The sequence below is a fragment of the Marmota monax genome, unplaced genomic scaffold (genome assembly GCF_021218885.2).
Source record: "Marmota monax isolate L192 unplaced genomic scaffold, Marmota_monax_Labrador192_F-V1.1 WCK01_AAM20220418_F8-fsc00105, whole genome shotgun sequence".
NCBI lineage: Eukaryota > Metazoa > Chordata > Mammalia > Rodentia > Sciuridae > Marmota > Marmota monax.
The window spans coordinates 1,952,584-1,972,909 of record NW_026692947.1 but is presented as its reverse complement, the minus strand read 5'-3'; the positions used below and the strand labels follow the sequence as shown (position 1 = coordinate 1,972,909).

Sequence of the window (20,326 nt, the reverse complement as noted above, 5' to 3'; positions counted from 1 at the left end):
AGAAGCAAACAGAATCTTTAATCCCTCCAGGAGTGAAAAGTCCCCCAGGTTCCTGGAAGCTCTGCCTGCCAGTTTCCAGAAGCACCAAGGCTGGTAAAAGGGGTTTTGCTGAAGGTGTGTGGAGGGTGCCGTGGTCCAGACTGAGTGGGTTCCCTAGTGACTGGGATGTGAGATCAAGGAGTAAGAGAGCCACTCCTGCTGCCTGCACCCCATGGAATGAATGTCAACTTCACACCACGCATCGGGCTGGGCATTTTACATCTAATACCTGGCCGTATCCCCTACCTGTAGACATGGTATGATTGTTCTTATTTTCCAGATGAAAAGAAATATGAAGGTGATGTGATTAAGATCTTTTAACTAGAAAGTGACAGAGCAGGATCTTTGTGTTTGACACTCTGCCCCATATCCTGCAGCTATAATGATGGAGGATTCCCAAGTAAAAGATTCTCCCAAGGTCAAGGGAAAGCCAATGGAGCAAGCCAGGAAAGGTGAAATGAAAGGAAAGAAGGGATCCGTGAGTCACGTGCCCCTGGCTAGCCGCCGTGCCTATGGGAGAGTGGCCCTTTAAGAGCCCAGGTGTAGGTCAAGCCCTGAGTACAGTTTCAGTTTTGGTGGCAGTATCCAGTGCCCGGCTGGCAGCTTCCACAGAGGCAGGGGTTACACGGACTGGCCTGCAGGCTGTGCCCCTGAAGCTGGATCAACAGGAGAGGAGGAAGTAGCTAAATGTAAGTGTGGTTGCTCTGGGATCCCGGGCAGGATGCTACCTGGGATGGTAGCTCAGTCCCACACACCTCACAAGGTTGGAGTGAGGAGGACAATGGGGCATACTGGGTGGCTGTATGTGGAGGTGGGGAGGAAGGTGCATTTCCCAGAGGCACGAGTAAGGACAGACATGGGTGTAGAAACTCCCCGGCCATCCTTTTTTGCAAAATACCAGCAGACAAGAAGGAAAATGTGTGGTCACCATATGTCGTTCTTCCCATTAAGCTCCGTCCCCAGATTCCCTTACTCCTCCACTGTTTATTAACTGTGACCTTAGGCAAAACACTTGATCTCTCTGAGCCTCAGTTCCTTAATCTGTAAAATGGGAATATAAATAAGACCTAGCACTCCGGGTGGATCTGGGTGCAATAAGAAAATATGTGTGAAATAACTTTGTGACCTCTAGAGCAAAACAGAAATTGGTCTTTTTTTTTTTTTTTTAATTTAGTTCAATCACTCCAGGATTTATGGAGCGTCTCATAGACCTGGATTCAGATAATGCATATAGTCTTCTAGTCTTTGAAATTTTCTGTCTGCAGAGGCTATGCTCAGTCCCTTCAGGCTTCAGAGAGTCTCTGAATTCCTTTCTAATTGCAATTCAGCTTTGCCTCAGCAGATTCCTTCCACCTGAAGCATAAGCATGTATCATAGTATCATCCTGCCCTTGCTCCAAGCGAGAAAAATGAGGTCCTCACAGAGTAACAGAGTAACAGAATAAGGTTGGGCAGGGCCACCTTCCATGCTCAGGCAGTTCACATATTGTGTAATATCCCTTTTGTCCCTTCACTAGAGAAATTATAGCTTCTTTAACATCTAGAGAGGGAAAATGCCAATTTGGGGGGCCTAGGGAGAGGCAGCTGAAACTAGAGGGTCTTTCAAAGTCATGGCTGGAGCTCTCAGCCATGCTTTTCCCTGGCCCAGGATGCGGTGATGGAGCAGAAAGAACTGAGCCAGAAATCAGGAGAGCAACTCGCTCTGTGATCATTGCTGGTCTCTTGCTACCCTGCATCTCCATGGTTTTGGTTTATGAAACGTGATCATGTCGGTTTCCATTTAGTAAATCCACTTACTCTGGACTTTCACGGTTTTATTTCATTCGACCCACAACAAACCTGGGAGACAGGCGGCATAGGTATGGTAGTTCCTTTTTTTTTTTTTTTAATGTTGATGGACCTTTATTTTATTCGTTTATTTATATGTGGTGCTGAGAATTGAACCCAGTGCCTCACACATGCTAGGCAAGCACTTTACCACTGAGCCACAACCCCAGACCCTGGTAGTTCCAATTTATAACTCAGGAAATACACGAGCTTATGTGAATGGTGTAAAAACCATCCAGCGAGTAGGAATGATGACATGTGGATACAGCCATTCAGATGCAATTGTGAGATTTTGTGAGATTTTGATATCACCAAAAAATGAATTTACCTAACTTTAAAAAATTACAGGTTGAGCATCCTTAAACCCAAAATCTGAAATCTGAAATGCTCTAAAACACCAAACTGTTTGAGAGTCATCCTGACATAGTGGAAAATTTGACACCTGACCTCATGTGATAGGTTTTAGTCAAAATGCAAGTGCACTAAAAATGTATAAATGACCTTCAGGCTATGTATACATGGCACATACGAAGCTTACATGGATTTCATGTGTAGACTTGGCTGAACAAGATATCTCATTATGTACATGCAAACATTCCAAATTTTTTTAAAAATCCAAAATCTAAAATACTTCTAATCTCAAGTATTTTAGGTAAAGGATACTCACCCTGTATTACCCAAGCATGATGTTCAGCAGAGACGCTCACCTTTGTCTCGCTCTTTCTCTGGGTGGACTGGAGCTCTCAGAGTCACTGGTATTGACATAGTATGGTAGAGTAGAAAGATGCTTTGGGATGGATATATTCAGACACAGGAAGCATATGTAATGTGCCCAACACATGGTCGATGCCAGGGAAATAGCAGCTAATATTTTTTAAGGAAGAAATTTCTCTTTTGGCGCCTACCTCTGGGTCCAAGTGTCTCTTCATGGGAGATTCCTTTTCTGTGTAAGGCAGAGAGAACAGGACTAACCCTCTTTCTCTAAGATTGGAGATTCTGCTCATTCCTGTCCCCACTGCTTCCTCTCACCAACAAGACCTCTGGGTACAGCAGAGCAGCTAAGTTCCTACGCTCTTGGTCCAGAATTCCATCTATCACTTAGAAGCTATGTAATATTGCTTCTGCTTACCCCCCCCCTCCATAAGAAACCCTTACCTCTCTGTGCCTCGACCTCTCATCTGTGAAGTGGGGTTGCCCATTTTATTCTACCTTCTATGGTGGCTGTGATGATTAACCCAGTTAACACATATAAAACACTCAGAAAAAGGTGGTGTTTCGTTCTTCCTTATAAGCTAGTCCACAGTGCTTGTCTCCTCTCTCAGCCATCGGGGCCCAACCTGAAAAGCTCATTCCCTGTCTTGAAAAGATGCCCACCAAGCAGCCTTCCATTCTCCTCTCACTTGATGACAGGAAAAAAGAGAAGGCTGTATTTGTTTTAGAGAGGAGAGGGAGAAAGAATTTAAAGTCTGTTGCCATGCTAAGGATTTCATATATGTTGTTCAATTCTATCCTGATAGCAACCTTCTGCACAAGGTACGTTATCTCCAGTTTACAGAAGACAAGCTTGAGGCTCAATGGGTTTAAATAGTCTACCCCAAATCACATAGCCACCAAGTGAGAGCTGACACCACACTGAGGAATCAGTGCTTTGTGCCACTCTCAGTCAAGTGCACAGCAACCATGAAAGTCAAGTGTACAGACCCTTCCTACCCTCCTATGATTAAGAGTAATTAAAATATCTTATGGTCGAAGAGCACTTGACTCTAAAGTGCTTCCATGTACAGTATCCCATTATCCTTCCCCCCATCTTCCCATCCTAAGTACTAGCCCTTCAAACTAGAAGAACACAGGGCTATTTGTACCTATTTTACAGATGATGGAGTTGACCAGCATATTTTGCCCAAGTGACAGGACTCTCCTTGTAGCCCATGGTAGACCAGAACTGGACCTCTGTGTTCTCTTCCATCCTTGAAGCTCCTTCTTCAGTCAACTTTTTCCAAGCTCATTCTGTGCTCGACCCACGTATCCATGGAAGATGAGAGTGACAGTCCCAAGGGGACTAGGGCAGTTCCTCTCCTGGAAGCAGAGGAAGGGCTGTTCAGTCCAGGCCAGGAAAAACCTCTCCGAAGCTAAGCCAGACATCCCCCATGCCTCTGAACTCCACAGCTTTCTGTTCCTCCAAGTTCACATTCACGGGCTGTCAGAAACTGCCATTCTGACTTCCAGTCTTTTTATCAGATGCTTTCTGTCCTTTCTGAAACTCCTGGGACCGTGAGAAGGTCACTGACCATCTCCTGGTCCTAAGCATATTGAGAGCTCAGATTGCTACAGCATTATATGAACACATGACTCCCCAGAAGCCCAGCCAGGACCCAGGCCGCGGTGATACCTCTTCCTTTGAAAAAGAAGAAAAAAACCTGAGATTAGACGGTTTGAACTCCATGCCAGGAGAGCTGAAGAGCAGTCTAACAGCAGTGGAGTTAGCTAAATTAATTTCACAGGAGACAAACTCTACTTTTCAGCATGGCTTATGCCCCTATAAGCCATGGGCCTTATACAAGGTGGATACACAAGGAATGTCCACGATCCTGGGGACATACCTTGTAAATATATCAGGCATTAACTTACTAAGCTGAGAATGATTTGGATATTTCAGTCCAACCACTAAAAACATTAGATTCATAGTTTAAGGACCAGATAAGGTACCTTCAAGCATGATGTACTAGCATACATAGAACCCAATAGAACAGATCCCTCAGCCCATTCAAAGAGTGATAATGGGGTGATATCCTCAAATTCTAATTCTTATGTGGGTTTTGGGGTCCAGAATCTCTCCAAACCTTAGATTTCCCATCTGCAACATGAAGATAATAACATCTGCCTCTTGGGTTTCTGTGCTGATGAATGAAATCAATCAGGGAAAAAACTAGCAAAGCATCAGCACAATATAGGTATCAAGTAAGTGTTTTGCCCTTTCCTTCCTTCCTTAGGCAAATCTTTTAAATCCCGTTTCAGACACCCTGCAACTGAGGCTTCCTGGAAACTTGAATTTCCTGGATTTGGAGAAAAATATGGCTTAGATAAAGTGGTCCCCACTGATCCTCAAAGTACATGTCCTTTAGCTGCTATCAAATTTAACTCTGGACAAGAAAAAGTTCCTGTTCTCAAAAGCATCTGTGCCCTCTCTTCCCCACTATGCCCCTTGGGACTGGACTCTGCTTCTGTACCAAGGTCATCCTCTGCCAGCTTTGCTTTTCTAGCTATGCACACCTAATGCAATTCACCTCTGGCTTCAGAATATGCAAAAGGTAATGGGCACACGCATGTCCCTCTTCCATGCAGACGTGTCCCACCAACCAAATAAGTCACAGAATGGGAAGAAAGCAGGCTGAGAGCTGACTGCACCCCCCGCCACATTAGAAACCCTGGCATCTGACTTCAGATGCCAAGTGACTTCAGGGGCAAGTCACTTCACTGATCAAGAGGAAGGGATGCAGCCTTCAGCCGAGCCCATGGAAAGACCCACTTCTGTCTCACAAAATATTAGGAAACTTGCTTTTCTACAGGTGAGAATAGCAATGAGAATAAAGGATAGCTGCTGCAGGTTAGGGCTCTTAAAACTTTGAGCTATTTGGCCTTCCCACTGGCAGCTGTGCTCAGGGCTGAGCACAAATGGCAAGTGGCAGGTTTCCCAGGACACTGCAGCCCATCCTAACTCCAGAGTCTCACCACTCAGGTAGCCCCCAGCCAGCATCCCCTGAGCACTTTCAACCCAGGCTGACTCTGGTTTTTGGCTAAGGTCTCACTCCAGGAGTTTATCATTGATCGGGTGAGAAAGGTCTGGAGCAATTAGCTGGACTCAAGAAAGCCTAGAGTTGCCACCTGACATCCATATCTGTCCCCAGCCCCTCCCATACTCTTCCAAAGAACTAGAGAAACAAAATACTTTTATCTACACAAGGAAATACAAGGACTCCTTGCTGGGAAATTCCCCTACGGAAAAGAAATAACCAAGATAAACAATGCTATTGCCTTTGGCTCAAGCTGTGAAGGAAGTCTCTGGGAACAGGAGCCTGGGCCAAGGCAGTGAGGAGAGATAATGCCCAGCTCCCTCTTGCTACAGCTTCCTTATCTATCTTTATGGGTGCTCATTACTGCCCTTGCTTATTATTATTGTTTTCTCTTTTAACGCTCTTTGTCTTATACATTCCAAAGTTGAAAGTCTGTCAGAGTCCGCTGGGATGTGGGGACTCTTCTCCTCTTCTCTTCTCTAGGCTGCAATTTGGATCTTGAGGAGAGCTGCAGTCAGGTGGGGTCCTGGGCCTCAAGCCTCTTGGGGCTGTGTTGGTGGTGGACACAAAATCTACAAGGGCTGCCTCAGATTCTCTGTTGGTTTCTGCCAGTCCTTACAGGCATGATTACAAAGATCTTAACATCTACATGCTTAACTCTGCTGCCATCACCAAATCACTGGGAAACCTTGGGCATCACTCAGCATCCTAAAACCTTGATTTTCTTATCCACATCATGGTTGTGATGATGTCTGTTTTGGTTCAAGGAAGTTATAGAGCTCAAATGAATAGCGTCAAAGACTGTGTTTGAGAAGCAATCGAGGCCCTGCAAACGACCAGGTGTAAACATGCTATCACACTTGGGCTGCGATATCCTGCTGTGGAGTAGCCCAGAGCACAGACCCTGGAGTCAGAAAGCTGGCTTCAAATCTTCCGCTCAAGCCCGACGCTGCCCATCCACACACACTTAATCCCTGTGTGACCTTGAGTAAAGCACTTAACCTTTAAGCTTTCATTTCCACTGATGCAAAATGTGGTAAGAATACCTATTTCATAGGGTTATCAAGTTTTAAATAAGACAACACATATAAATTATGTAACAGTGCCCTGGACATGGTAAGAAACAATTGGTGAAGGTGATGTCTTGCTCCCTCATTATATTTACAACCTTCGTAATTATTAGACCTCCTCTGTGGGAGTCAGTTTACTCATCTGAACACACCAAAAAAAATATGCCAGCCTCTTCCACCTCCCAGAGATATCTGGAGGGCTGATGTTTTGACAAAAATGGGGCCACCTCTTGATAGTAACCAATCATCAATGAGCCAGTACTAAGGTCTCCATACCACATCTCCTGGACAGAGATACAAAAGAATGTCACCAATAGCCCTAGACAAAAGCAACGTGCAGCTTAGGTAAGAAGACTAAAGCTACTTATAACTACTGAGGACCAATAAGTAGTATAGGATGATAAAACTTTAGCCATTCATTCATTCATTAGCAGAATTTATGTCAGTTGCTGGAAATAGAGTTTATGGAAACTCTAAGGTCATCTCATCTTTGAAGACTGAAGAGCTTCATCTCCCTGTGGTTATTGTTTTTCAGCATCTCACAAAAGAAGTTGGCCTGAGTGGCACAGCCCCCACTGGAGCCACCAGCGATGAGGCTCTTCTTGCTCACCTGCCTGATGGCTGTCTTCCCAGGTGTGTCTGCCAGGTCCCAACTCCTCAGGGTTCCACGTCCTTCATCTGACCCCCTCCAGAATCCAGTTCCCTGAGGACACTGAAATCACACTCCCCAGGGATGTCCCTCTCCAAATTCATACTCCCTAGAGAAGGACGTAATGCAGAAGCATCATATCTGAAAAAGGCTTAGTGAGCATCGGGAATCAGAAACAGGAATGGCAATTCCTAATTTCAAGGGCAGGGTCTGGTGAAGGTCATCTCTGGGAATAAAAAGAATTTAACCTCAAACCAAGCATCTTTATGAGCTACAATGGGATTTGGAGTGACTTGATTACCTTTCCCAGCTCTTAATATTTTTTTATGGAAAAAAAAAAGAAAATCGTCTACAAAGTATTTTTTAAAATATAAGGAAATAACAATAAGAAATGGAATAATACAGTACCCTGCAAAAGGGGTATGTAGAAAAATAAAAGATATCATAAGTTACTCAACAATTGTGTTTAAAAGATTGCAATTGAATTGCATTAGAATTTAATAGTGGTTAAGAAATCATTTTACCCAATACAGCAATTATATACTTGTATCTTGTAAATATCCACAGGTAGAAATTGCATCTTTTAGGGGAGCTGTCTGGATCCCTCCACCAATCTTTTACCCACCCCCCAACCCCCGGGTGTCTTAAAGCCTCCGTCTTCTGTTCCCACAGTGGTCTTCATGAAAAGTCCCATATTTGGTCCCGCGGAGGTAAGTAGTGTGGAAGGTAACTTAGTGTCCATCAAGTGCTACTACCCGGCCACCTCTGTCAACCGGCACACCCGGAAGTACTGGTGCCGGCAAGGGCCCAGGGGCGTCTGCACGACCCTCATCTCCTCGGAGGGCTACGTCTCCAAGGACTACTTGGGCAGAGCCAACCTCACCAACTTCCCGGAGGAGGGCGCGTTCGTGGTGAACATTTCCCAGCTCTCCCGGGATGACTCTGGACGCTACAAGTGTGGTCTGGGCATCAGTAGCCGAGGCCTGTCCTTCGATGTAAGCCTGGAGGTCAGCCAGGGTAAGGCTCCCGGTGCTGTGGGCTTCTGGGGCAAGTGAGAGGGCATCACCTCAGGTGCAATGGGAGGGCCGGAGGAAGGACCCCTGATAGGAAGGGGGTCCCGGCCTGGGTGGGGAGCACCTCCCTTCCAAAGCAAACTTTTCATAATAGGACACAGAAAGGAGACAGGTGACATGTACCTGGGGGGCTAAGTCTTCTGAGCCTGTAACATTTTAGGGCTTTACTGAGGCTAAGCTTAGAAGTATCAGGAGGACAACTTCTCTCCTTACCTTTATCGAAGGTGGAACAAGCGGTCTACGAGCCTAAAGAAAAAGAAAAGACACAAAAAGATTTCCAAGGATCCTTAAATTCTTACTATTAATGCACCCTTTAGATCAAGGTCTTGGGCCACCAGAAGGTTTCTTTTAAAAATGAGGATTTATTCTTTAACCTGGGATCCATTCATCTATCAGAACTATTAGCATAAATTAGAACCTCAGTTCTTTAACCAAAGACGGGGTCCTGAAGTCAGGGGCATCTGAACAAGCCTGTGCCGATCAGAGAGAGAAACAGAAAGGCACTACTGACAAGAGTGTAACCATGAGAGCACTAGGGATAGTCAAGGGCAAGTTGAAAGACAAAGAGTCTTCAAGAAGGAAATTTGGAGGGACTCTTCAGGGTATGTCTTGCTCCTTTGGGCTGTGTGTGCCGTGGTCCGTTTTCTACAGAGGTTGTTCCAATTGTGATGGAATCCTAAGAGCTGAAGAGTGCTCAGAGTTCTCCCTATGTGGATACCCAGAAGAACACTGTAGATGAGGGGAATCTAGGCTCTGATGAAACACTTTAGATAACAGAAACACACATGCTTCACAAGACAGCCCTCTCCATCATTGAACTGCTTTAATTTTTAGAAATATCTATTGTAATGCACGGCAATTCACCAACCTGTTATTACATTCATTCTGTTCTTTTCCTCACGTGTGAATTTGGGCACCTACTATGAATAGGCATTGTGCTGGGGACTCAAATATGAGAAAAATACGTTTCTGCCCTCCAGTCTGTGGAGAACATAATTAGATCTCCAGTAGACCTGATGAAGGGACCAATTCAAACATAAGAAAGGCACGGAGGTGGGAGAGATTAGTATCAGCTAGGTGGAGGCATCATGGGGGAGACAGCAATCCAGCTGGGCCTTGGAAGATGGAGGGGAGGAAGGGGGTTATCCCTGTCCTCACCCATCGTATGGATCATGGTCGACACCTCTATAGTAAAAGGCAGGTTAACATAACAAATTCATTGAATGAAAGTTTCACATGCATCCGAACCTTCAAAACAAACACCCAAACATGTAGGGAAAGTCGTCTGATTTTATATTTAGGTTCCATGAAGCAGGGAAGGCCATGTGGGAATGTCCTAGGACAAAAAGGGCATGAGCTAATCGTGGTGGATGTAGTTGGAAACCCAGGAGGGCCTGACTCTTCAAATTCTTCTTGGCCCTTCAGTATTAGCATTTCTTCCTCCAGGATATGAGCCAGGAACCCTCAGAATGAGGGTCTTATGGCAAACTAGGCTCTATCAGAGAATTTCTTTATGGCCAGTTGTTACACACAAAAGTGGGGGGAAAGTTAGAGTAATGTTTTTAGGTTTTGTGAATAACTTTGGGGTAAAGGGGTCCTAGTTTCTATGGCCTGCCTTGAGAAAGAGGAATTCTAGTTTCTATGGCTTGCCTTTGGGAAAAACAAGGGTGGGAGGCAGGAGGGCAGGAGAAGGTCAGAGAGAAAGTTTGCTTCTGAGGCGTCACTTTCAGGTATCATTTTCTGAGTTCCAGCAGACATATTCTGACTGCATCCCTCTGGAGAATAGGGCACTCCTTGTTGTCAGCCCACCCAGACCCTCACTGGGAACAGCACAGGACCCTGTGTTCTAAGAAAACGAAATCACAACTTTTCCCCTGCCCTTCTTCCTGCAGGTCCTGACCCCCAAGATGATATTGAAGTGTACACAGTAGACCTGGGTAGAACAGTGACCATCAACTGCCCTTTCAAAAGTGAGAATTCTCAGAAAATGAAGTACTTGTTCAAGGAGACAGGCGAGCTAGTCATTAACACCAATTATGTGAACCCCAACTTCAAGGGAAGAGCCAGTTTAGTTATTCAGGGTACCAACCAATTAATGTTCAACGTCATCATCAAACAACTGAAACTCAGTGACGCTGGGATATATATCTGCCAGGCTGGGGACGGTTCCAGTAGTAACAAGAAGTATGTTGACCTCCAGGTGCTAGAGCCTGAACCTGAGTTGGTTTATGGAGAACTGAGGGGTTCCGTGAACTTTGACTGTGCCCTGGGCCCTGAGGAGACAAATGTGGCCCAATTTCTGTGCCGGGTAAACAGCCAAGGAAGCTGTGATGTGGTCATCAACACCCTGGGGAAGAGGGATCCAGCCTTTGAGGGCAGGATCCTACTCACCCAAAGGGGAAATGGCCGCTTCAGTGTGCTGCTCACAGGCCTGAAGAAGGGGGATGCAGGACACTACCTATGTGGGGCGCACCCCGGCGGTCAGCAGAAGGAAGGCTGGCCCATCCAGGCTTGGCAACTCTTCATCAATGAGGGTAAGACCCTGGATGGGGAGAGAGAAGGGGTGGGGCAGGCAGTGAGAAACTAGCTTAGCTCCAGCTCCCGGGTCTATTGATCAATATTCATCTGTCAATAGTATCATTCGCTCAGGAGCCCCGGAGCTGGATACTATGTACGCAGCAGTACAGGAAAGTTAGAAAATGCAGCAGCCTCTGCCTTTTGCTCTTTTCATTCTTTTCCTGTTATCAGAGGCCTTTTGGTGGCCACCTCTGGTCAATAGGAATATGGAGAGCAAAGCTCCCGATGAAGGCAAGATTTCTAGATTATCTGGGTTTGGGTGCCATGGTTGGCCCTGTTCCCTCCTCTGACCCCTGAGCAAAGCAGATACCTCATCCTACACATTCAGATGAGAGAAAAATTTGCCTCAAAGCTTCTCAGGAAGGTGATGCCCCAGTCTCTAAATCTTCCACTCCCACATTTCTTAGGGTTATTTGTTATTCAACATGATCTGGCTCACTCGGCCATACATTGGAAGGCCATCCACACTGCAAAACAATTAAATCCCTGCTCCTCCTTTTGATCCCTGCAATATTCTGCATAAAGTTGTCCTCAGAGAAGCAACAAACTAGAGCTTGCCGCTCACAGCATCTGCCCTTGGGACTTTTCTTTAAGAAGCCCTCATTCCCTGCACATCCCTTTTCGTTCCAGCTCAGGGTCCTAGCCACATTCCTCCACATCCTTAGTCTCCCAGGGTTCTCTCTGGACCTCAGCATTAGATGCTTTGAGGATGTCTGTCTATCCATTTGAGATACCTCTGAGGGTCCTTGGTTATTCAGATTATCTGTGCTGCGAAATTTGCACTGAAATCATACCCATTCTACATAGCTTTTCTGAATTTAGCTACAATCCACTGAGTCATTTTTAAACCACGAGCTAAGAAATAGATAAAAATTTATATCAAGGGGTAGGAAAAAGGAACAAACCATCCATGGTGGTGAAGCTCATCAGGTCTGGTCATGGTGGCTCTAGCTATATGTTCTGAGAGGGTTTTTTTTCTTTTTCTGAGAAAGGTGAGGGCCTCCACCCTGTTGAGTCATGGGGAGAAAGCTGCTTAGGCCATGCAAGCCTGCTCCTGGCTGCCACCCTTCCATGCTGTCTCCTTTTGTGCTTCCAGAGACCGTGATCCCCTCTAATCCCTCTGTGGTGAAGGGTGTGACAGGAGGCTCTGTGTCCTTGCTCTGCCCCTATGACCGGAAGGAAAGCAACAGCATCAAGTACTTGTGTCGCTGGGAAGGAACACAAAATGGCCACTGCCCACTGCTGGTGTCCAGCGACGGGGAGGTTCAGGAAGAGCATGAGGGCAGGCTCGCACTCTTTAAAGAGCCGGGCAATGGCACCTACACAGTCATACTCAACCAGCTCACCACCCAGGATGCTGGCTTCTACTGGTGTCTCACCAATGGCAATACTCGCTGGAGGACCTCAACGGAACTCCAGATTGTTGACGGTAAGAGCTTAGGGGCAAGAGAAAAGGCAGAAGACCCCCAAGACCACTCAAGTCAGCAGCAGTCTCCCCAGCCATTGTTCCTCCTATCTCACCTGCATCCTGGTGTGTGGATGAGGACAGTCCTCAGGAGAGAGCCTTCCTATTCAAAGGTCACATTTTGGTACCTATGACAAGCACCCCACACTCTTCCCAATTACTACATGTAGCACTTCCTAATTTCAGGAACACTGGCCTCTTTTGCAGTAGGTGAAGTAGAATATTGAATAAGGCTCTTGTATGTGAGTCTAGAAGAAAAGGAAGCGTAAGGAAAGCAAAGCTCTGTGTTCTCTTAACAGACTCTGGACCGATCACGGTGGGCATCAGTAATGACAATGACATCAGCACATCATTCTGTTGCTTAAGTAATTAGCCTATTCTATTTAGAGCACTATGCAAAGGAGAAATGAGGACAAAGATCACCACCATGGTCACTTTCCTACAGCACCTCCACATGCCAACTTCTATGCCTATGTCTTCTTCCTTCCCTGCCTCAGGAAAACCAAGCCTCAAGGTACCGGAGAATGTGACCGCTGTGCTGGGGAAGAGTCTCGAGCTCCAGTGCCACTTCCCCTGCAAATACTACGCCTTTGAGAAGTACTGGTGCAAGTGGAGCAATGGGGAATGCAGGGAGCTGCCCAGCCAAGACAAAAGCCCCAGCCAGGCCCTTGTGACCTGTGACCAGAACAACCGGTTCATCTCCATGACCCTGAATTCAGTTGTCAAGGAGGATGAAGGCTGGTACTGGTGTGGCGTGAGAAAAGACCACAATTATGGAGAGACTGCAGCAGTCTATGTGGCAGTTGAGGAGGTGGCAGTGGGTGAGTCTCCAAGGGGAGGGCCTGTGCTCTCTGGAACCCCAAAGCAGGACCACTCAAAAGTTCAATTTCTCAACCACAGGTGGCCCTAGGTTTGGCATCAGAAACTGGATGAGGTGTGTTGGGGGGGGGTCTGCAGGACAATTGGGAGTTCTCCATAAGGGGCATCCCAAATAGAAATACAAACTATGTAAAAATAGTAAGTTGGCTGTTTAACCTCAGCAGTAAGACAAGAGCCATAGTTGCCCCTTCAAACCAAACCAAAGTGCATTCTGTAACTAGAAAGATGGAAATTTCACTATCACATGCAATATACTCATCCTCCTGCCCTCTATCAAAGCCTGCCCTCAAAAGTTGGACCAAATACCTTCATTTGCAAGATCTGATCAAGAAAATTAAGGCATGGGGCAAAGGTTAGCTTAATGTAGAGCATGTGCTTAGCACAAGCAAGGCCCTGGTTGTGATTCCCAGCACCAAAAAAAAAAAAAAAAGAAAGAGAGAAAACTAAGATGACCTCATCCAGCAGATCTACATTTCCAGCCTCTTTTTTGCCCTAATGAGGGTATTTTTAGACACCCCCGATATCCCATTGTGTCTGGGTCCTATTGATCTGGTTCATTGAGGGGACCACCAACACCCAGCTACCACCAGGAGGCAGCACTGCCCAGCAGTTAGGAGGCTTCGGGCAGGGTTTCAACTTGTGAAAAATCTCCCTGACCCCAGATGTTGAGTGAGCCCTTATTCACAGCTGGATCCATGACACGGAGTCTTGATTATGGAAACAACTTGGGTAGCAATGAGGCAGAGATCATCTGTGACAAGCTAGAGAAGGCCATCACTCCTCTGCTTCTAATGTCAATCTTGGTCCCTCCCTAACAGTCTTGAGGTCTAACTCTAACCCTGTGATTTCTGATGAAGCTTCAGTCCTCAGACTCCCTAACCTATGGGAGTAAGAACACTGAGGAAGTGGGGGGGGGAGGGACTTAACTGAGTCCTTGCTCTTCTCTGCTCCAGGGTCCCGTGAGGTCAGCCCAGCCAACACAAATCCAGGGGCTGAGGAGAAAGTGGCGGAGCCCACTGTTAGAGTGATTGAGAACAAAGCCGTTGTGAATCCCAGGCTTTTTGCAGAAGAAAGAGCGGTGGTAGAGGATACTGGAGACCAAGAACCTGGTATCAGAGCGTCCTCGGATACTAGCAGGTGAGGAAAGACTGGGACTCCTCACTCTGAGAACAGATAAAGTCCTGAGGCTGGGCCACCTGTTCCAAAGAGCAGTTCCCATCTCTTTAATAGTGAGGCAGCCCTAACTGCCTCTGCTTGAGCTTGGGGCTGTGGGTCCCTTGTGCCCTCAATCCTTCTCACATGGCCAGAGCAGTGTTTATACTTTAGTACAAGCTTCCAAGCCTGGGATGTAGAAAAGGTCCATTCCTTGCCTTATGAGTCTGGGAAGGTTTCTTAGGAGAACAGAGCTCGGGAGCTGTGTCAGGAGGGTGGAATGGATTAACCTGAGAAGAACATTAGCTGGGGCCAACCTGCCAGCTCATCGGGCAGCTCCTGAGTCTCCCTTCCAGTGATGGATTGACTTAACCCTTCTTCTAGCTCTGAGGGACAAAGCAGAAGCTCCAAAGTGTTGCTGTCCACCCTGGTGCCTCTAGGCCTGGTTCTGACAGCGGGGGCTGTGGCTGTGTGGGTGGCCAGAGCCCGGCACCGGAAGAATGTGGGTGAGTGCCTGGGATGTTCTCCAACCCCACCTCCATCCCTGAACCCTCATTCCTGGCTCAGCTGCCCACATGGGAGGCTACCACAGTGTTCTGTAGACTTGATGGCCTCTCCATTGACTTGCACAAAGGATTCTGAGAAAGTGAGTTGGGAAAGACAAACCCCCATGTCCTCCCAAATTAATTAGGTGCTCCTATCTAGATACTGTCTCTGGAAGACTCTGATTGCTTGGGGTCTAAGTTCAGAGGCAGGGCTGCCAGGAGACCAGGATCGGGGAGGCCTGGGCATCTGCCTAGTTCAGTGACTAAAGGACTATGTGACTCTGTGACATCCCCACTTCATGCCTCAGTTTTCTCATGGCTCAATACAGAATGATAATAACCATCTCACAGGGATGATGTGAGGGCAAAACAGGTGCTGTGCATTAAGAATCACAGAGTGACAAAGGTCAGGGAGTATTGATTATCCACCAAGAGGGACTCAGATCCATTCTGCTTTGGGTCAGAGGCAGAAGTGAGCAGCCAGAGGTCCCACCCCCGTAGCTGTCCCATGGGCTATGGCAGAGCTACCTCGAGAGGAGTAGCTCTGGTCTTCTCTGGCCCAACCCTGTCCTTACACCAATCCTTCTTTCTCCTGGACAGACCGGGTTTCAATTAGAAGCTACAGGACGGATATTAGCATGTCAGACTTTGACAACTCCAGGGAATTTGGTGCCGTTGACAATATGGGAGCCGCTCCAGTCACTCAGGAGACCATCCTTGAAGAAAAAGCTGGTATGTGTGGAGAGAATGCTCAACCCCACTGTCATGCAGCAAGAACTAGTCTGACCCTGAGTCTGGGGTGGAAACAGGGGCTAGTGAGAGCTAACCACACTCTCTGTATATGCAGAGGCCATGGCCACCCCCGAGGGCAACACGGAACCTGAAGAACCCAAGAGAGCAAAAAGGGTAAGAGCATGGGGGAGGCGGGGGAGCCCCATTAGAGTGACAAGGAATTGCAAGATGAGGAATTATGGTTAGATATCAGGACAGGGGCGCCTTTGCATGGAGGCTGACCCCAGAACAGGGAAGATGGCATAAACAGTATTCAGGGGGACTTTCTGCAGGAGGGGCAAGACTTCCTCCTGGTTGTGGGTGTTGTGTATAAAGCTGAGGAAGAAGGCAGCTGCATTGGTAGACTATAAACCTGCAGGAGAGAGGAAGCCAGGACAGAAGAAAGAAAAGTGCCTGACAGGTGTGGTCACAGGCGGGGAGATCACATGTCAAGAGCTGGGGGTTGGGAGATGCTCTTTCTGGGCTGTGGGACCCCTGGACTTTCCTTAGATCACTCACCCTCCCTTGAGAGTTGCTCAGCACCAGTCTTCTTTGTCTGGGCCTGAAAGACATTCACTGGTGGTGGGCAACTTGATGGGTGGTGGGTGACTGGCAGGCCCTGCCTATCTCCAGTGGAGTGGCAGTATACCAGTACATGAAATCCCACCAGAGCTTACTCTGGACTTTGGGTTACATGTCACCCTCATCCTGTGGCTTCCTAGAAGGATACTGACTGGACTCTAATTCTGAAGCCTTCATGCTTTTTATCCTATCTAATTCCCCTGGCAACAGTAGACACCTCTGCTTTTAGCAAGAGGTATCCACAAAGCTACAGGCAGCTTCCCCACCTGCTGCTGAAAAGCTACCTTTCTGGGCTAGTGGAGAAAGAAAAACACAAACCACCTTACCTGATGCCAGCCTGGGCCACCTTGCCCATGGACCGTGTGGGCACAGCTTCCGGGGACAGGCCAGGGCAACAGAGGTGGTTCCGCCCCACGTGTTGGAAGGAGGTAGTGAGACAGAGGGAGATATTTTTAGAGGTTGCAACTTTCCATTTCTCAAAATCAGAGCTTCTTGGTAAGCACAGGGCAGGCCTGAGAACAGGGGGCCACACAAGCTTGTGTTGCTTGGGTCAAGATGATGAATCCCGGATGTGGAAAGCACCCCTCCCTCCCCACCCTCATCCACTGATGCCTCTTCTTTTGCCCCCTAGTCATCCAAGGAGGAAGCCGACATGGCCTATTCCGCCTTCCTGCTCCAGTCCGGCAAGATAGCTGCCCAGGGCCAGGAGGAACCCAATGAAGTCTAGGCAGCGCCAGCCACCTGCCCCATCGCCTGTGACAATCACCTTCAGAATTATGCTGATCTGCTGCCTGCACTCACCCCCACCTAGGCTTTTTCTACCTATGCTCAGAGGTTGCTGGTCCTGTCCTCAGTGACATCGAAGCCTGGCCAAATTGTTCCTGTTAGGTGGGGTGGGGCACAAGGAGTGTCCATCTGCAGCTAGTTTTTGTTGAGAGAACCTCAAGTGTGAAGGATTCAGATCTTAGAGGGGTCTCTCTGAAAGAAGGGGGACCTGGGTGGGGAGATCATTTCAGGAAGGAGAACCTTTGGGGCCTCCCTACACCCCTATGGTGGGGTGCCAGTGATATTTTCCCCTCCAATCCATCTCTACCTTTCTTCCTTCCTTTCTTCTTTCCTTCATTAAAAAGTCATGTTTGAATACTTACTAGAATCCAGGCATCCTGCTAGATGATGGGACAGATATACCATAAACCCAGTTGGCCACGTCCCAATAAATATCACTGAAGGAGGCCCGATACTTCCAGTGTGTATCCACTCATAAGACATGACACCTTAGCAGGTACATCACCTCACCCCCAATGGGTGACATCATACAGTGCCTGAAGTCCTAAAGCATACATACAAGTCATCATAAACATACTCTTGCAGTCCTAGGCAAGAACTTTGAGGTCCTGAGTTTTTCTCAAGGGCACCCAGTAAGATAAGTGAGTATCAAACCAGATTTGGCATCTCCTGACCAGGAACCTTTCTGTAAGAGTCCTGCCCCACTGTTAGAGGTAGTTTTTAGAACAAGGAGGAGGAAAGGAAAAATGTGGGCAGTGACTGATCTTTCCCAGGTCCCACCTGCAGGGAAGATAACTCCTTCCCTTCCTGTCACTCCCCTGGATCTAAGATAAGAGGGCTGTCAAACACACGTTTGAAGAATTATAAGTGGAGAGAAGAAAAGAGAATGTCAGATGGTGCCAGGGAGGGGCTGATCTCCCAAGAGCTAAAATTAAAGCTCTTTCTTCCTCTGAGCTCTGTATTTCAACCAGCATCTACAAGCTGGCCCTTGCTAACAAATCAGAAATGTGACTTAATTCATAATTAAAGACCATGATTGCCACCAAGAAGGGTTGGACTGCATTTGTCTCCCATACCTGGGGTTTTCCAGATAATTTTTCCAGAGCATTTTTCTTTGGTCCCACTTTTAAATACCCTGGGGCATGTGTCTAAGCCAACAGGCTCCCCCAACTCCTTCCCGAGGCTGGACTAAAGAGGGCTAGGAAAGTTCCTGAAAGTGGGACCAAGATTGTCTTCAATGAAACAATTGTTTTCAATGGAAGAATGGTTTTATGTGAAATTTTGTTATAGAATATAATTAAGATTATAGTGGAATAAACTGAAAGCAAGTGTAACCAGGGCTTCTGATGGGCACTGATAAAACAACAAACAAACAACAAAACCTTAGAATAGTAAATACTTAACCTTTAAACTCCTGTTCCTGGTGTTCCCTCCAAAATCAATAGGCCTCTAATCAAAAGCAAGGTAAGCACAAGAGTAAACTCTTTCTATAGGCTCATCAGCTAAAAGCTAGTTAAATGATAACTTAAAGTTTAGAGTGATTGATCCAAAGTCTCTTTGAGGGGGTTAGTGATTAGATAAAGGACCCCTTATTTATTAAGCTTATCCTAGCTTCTGGAACTAAACCATGTCACATCCTACAAGGACTCTCCAAACTGTTGGCTGGCAGCTTGTGTCCCCTCTGCAATCCCTACCTGGACTCTTCCTCAGGGCCTGGATGTGGAGAAGTCTCTCCTCAAGAACACTCTCCCTAGTCTTCCATTCTGCCTGATGGGAACCGTGCTTTCTACCTGGGCCTTGAGCACGTTGCCTCAGGGTCACTTCCCAAGCCTACCTTTGCAGGGACTCAGACTTCCCTTCCCCCTATTCTCCCCTCCAGTCCCACTGACTACAGTGTCCTGTGCCTGGCTCAGGGCCTTGGGCTCCTCCCCAGGCTAGAGAGCTGGCCATCAGAAGTATTGACTTCCCTCTTCTCTGTGATGGGAATGCAGTCCGAGCTTCTCCCGGGATGACAGCGAATCATTCCAAGAGAACTAAAATTACAAGGCATGTTGGAACCTATAAGTGTTTTATCCCTCAGGAAGCTACTCTTGACCCACGAGAGGTCCCTGTCTGTGACAAACAATTAAGATGCAATTTCTGCATCAGGGCCAATAACCAGGAGGCCAGTCCCCCAGTCCCCAGAATCAAAGGCCAAGAAATGTCACTAACCTCTCAGAAAGTCTCATTATTCCTAACTGATATTGTCAATAGTGATTGAAAAGATAATGATGTTTGCCCAAAGCTCATCAGCTGCCCAGGAGCACAGGAGGGGAAAAGCTGGTTCTTGGGTAGACATGAATTTTAGGAAGCTACCATTCAGCCCAGTACAGGGGAATAACTATTGACTGTAAGACTGATGATGATAGACACTTAGCAGTGACCAACAGCCACTCAGGGAGCTATTTACATATTTAATGATAAGGAAATCTTCCTCAAGTTCTAGAATTATCTTGACTTTTTTTCTTTTTAAGTCTGCTAGGTAATGATATGCTTATGCATTATTAAGGTCCAACAGGATTTTCAAATATATTATAGCAATTGACTTTGGTTTTTAAAGCTAAACAAAGCAAAACAGAAAACTCGTTTATGACTTTTCCAAGACTCAAGACAGAACAACTCTCCTAAGAACGATAGAGAGCAGTGAGGAACCACCAGTGCTGTGGTCTATGAAGCTGGTCCCCAAGACAAAGAAACAGTGTTTCCCCACCCCCTCACTAGCTTCCCTAAAACAATCACCTCTGCTAGAGAATATTTCTATTCTGTGTAATAGAAACAATGAGGGTTCATCTCAGAGAGACTTTGTATCTCAGTGGGCAGTGGGCATGCACATAAGAGAGCAGATGAAGGACCAAAGCCAACGGCCCCAGTTCGCCATGAAATTAAAACAAGAACAGAGAGTTCATCCAGCCGTATGAGCCAAGAACTCTAGAGTTTCACTTTCAAGGCTGAAAAATAAAAGGGCTGCTCTGGGCTGGGGGTGCAGCTCAGTAGTCAAGTATTTGCCTAGCATGCACAAGACTCTGAATTCCATCACCAGGACTGGAAAGAAAAGAAAGAAGAGGCTACAATCCACTCTTAA

General features: G+C 46.9%; 1 protein-coding gene across 1 annotated transcript; it reads left to right on the top strand.

Moving 5' to 3' along the window:
* The first annotated feature begins 572 nt into the window (after nt 1–572).
* Nucleotides 573–18,254, top strand: Pigr (polymeric immunoglobulin receptor). The gene is made up of 11 exons (XM_046452274.2): nt 573–728; nt 7,262–7,359; nt 8,048–8,392; nt 10,341–10,982; nt 12,122–12,454; nt 12,988–13,311; nt 14,323–14,506; nt 14,906–15,027; nt 15,667–15,798; nt 15,914–15,972; nt 17,051–18,254. Exons 2-11 carry the CDS (start codon nt 7,317–7,319, stop codon nt 17,144–17,146), a joined length of 2,280 nt encoding a protein of 759 aa, XP_046308230.1. The 5' UTR covers nt 573–728; nt 7,262–7,316; the 3' UTR covers nt 17,147–18,254.
* The last annotated feature ends 2,072 nt before the right edge of the window (nt 18,255–20,326 follow it).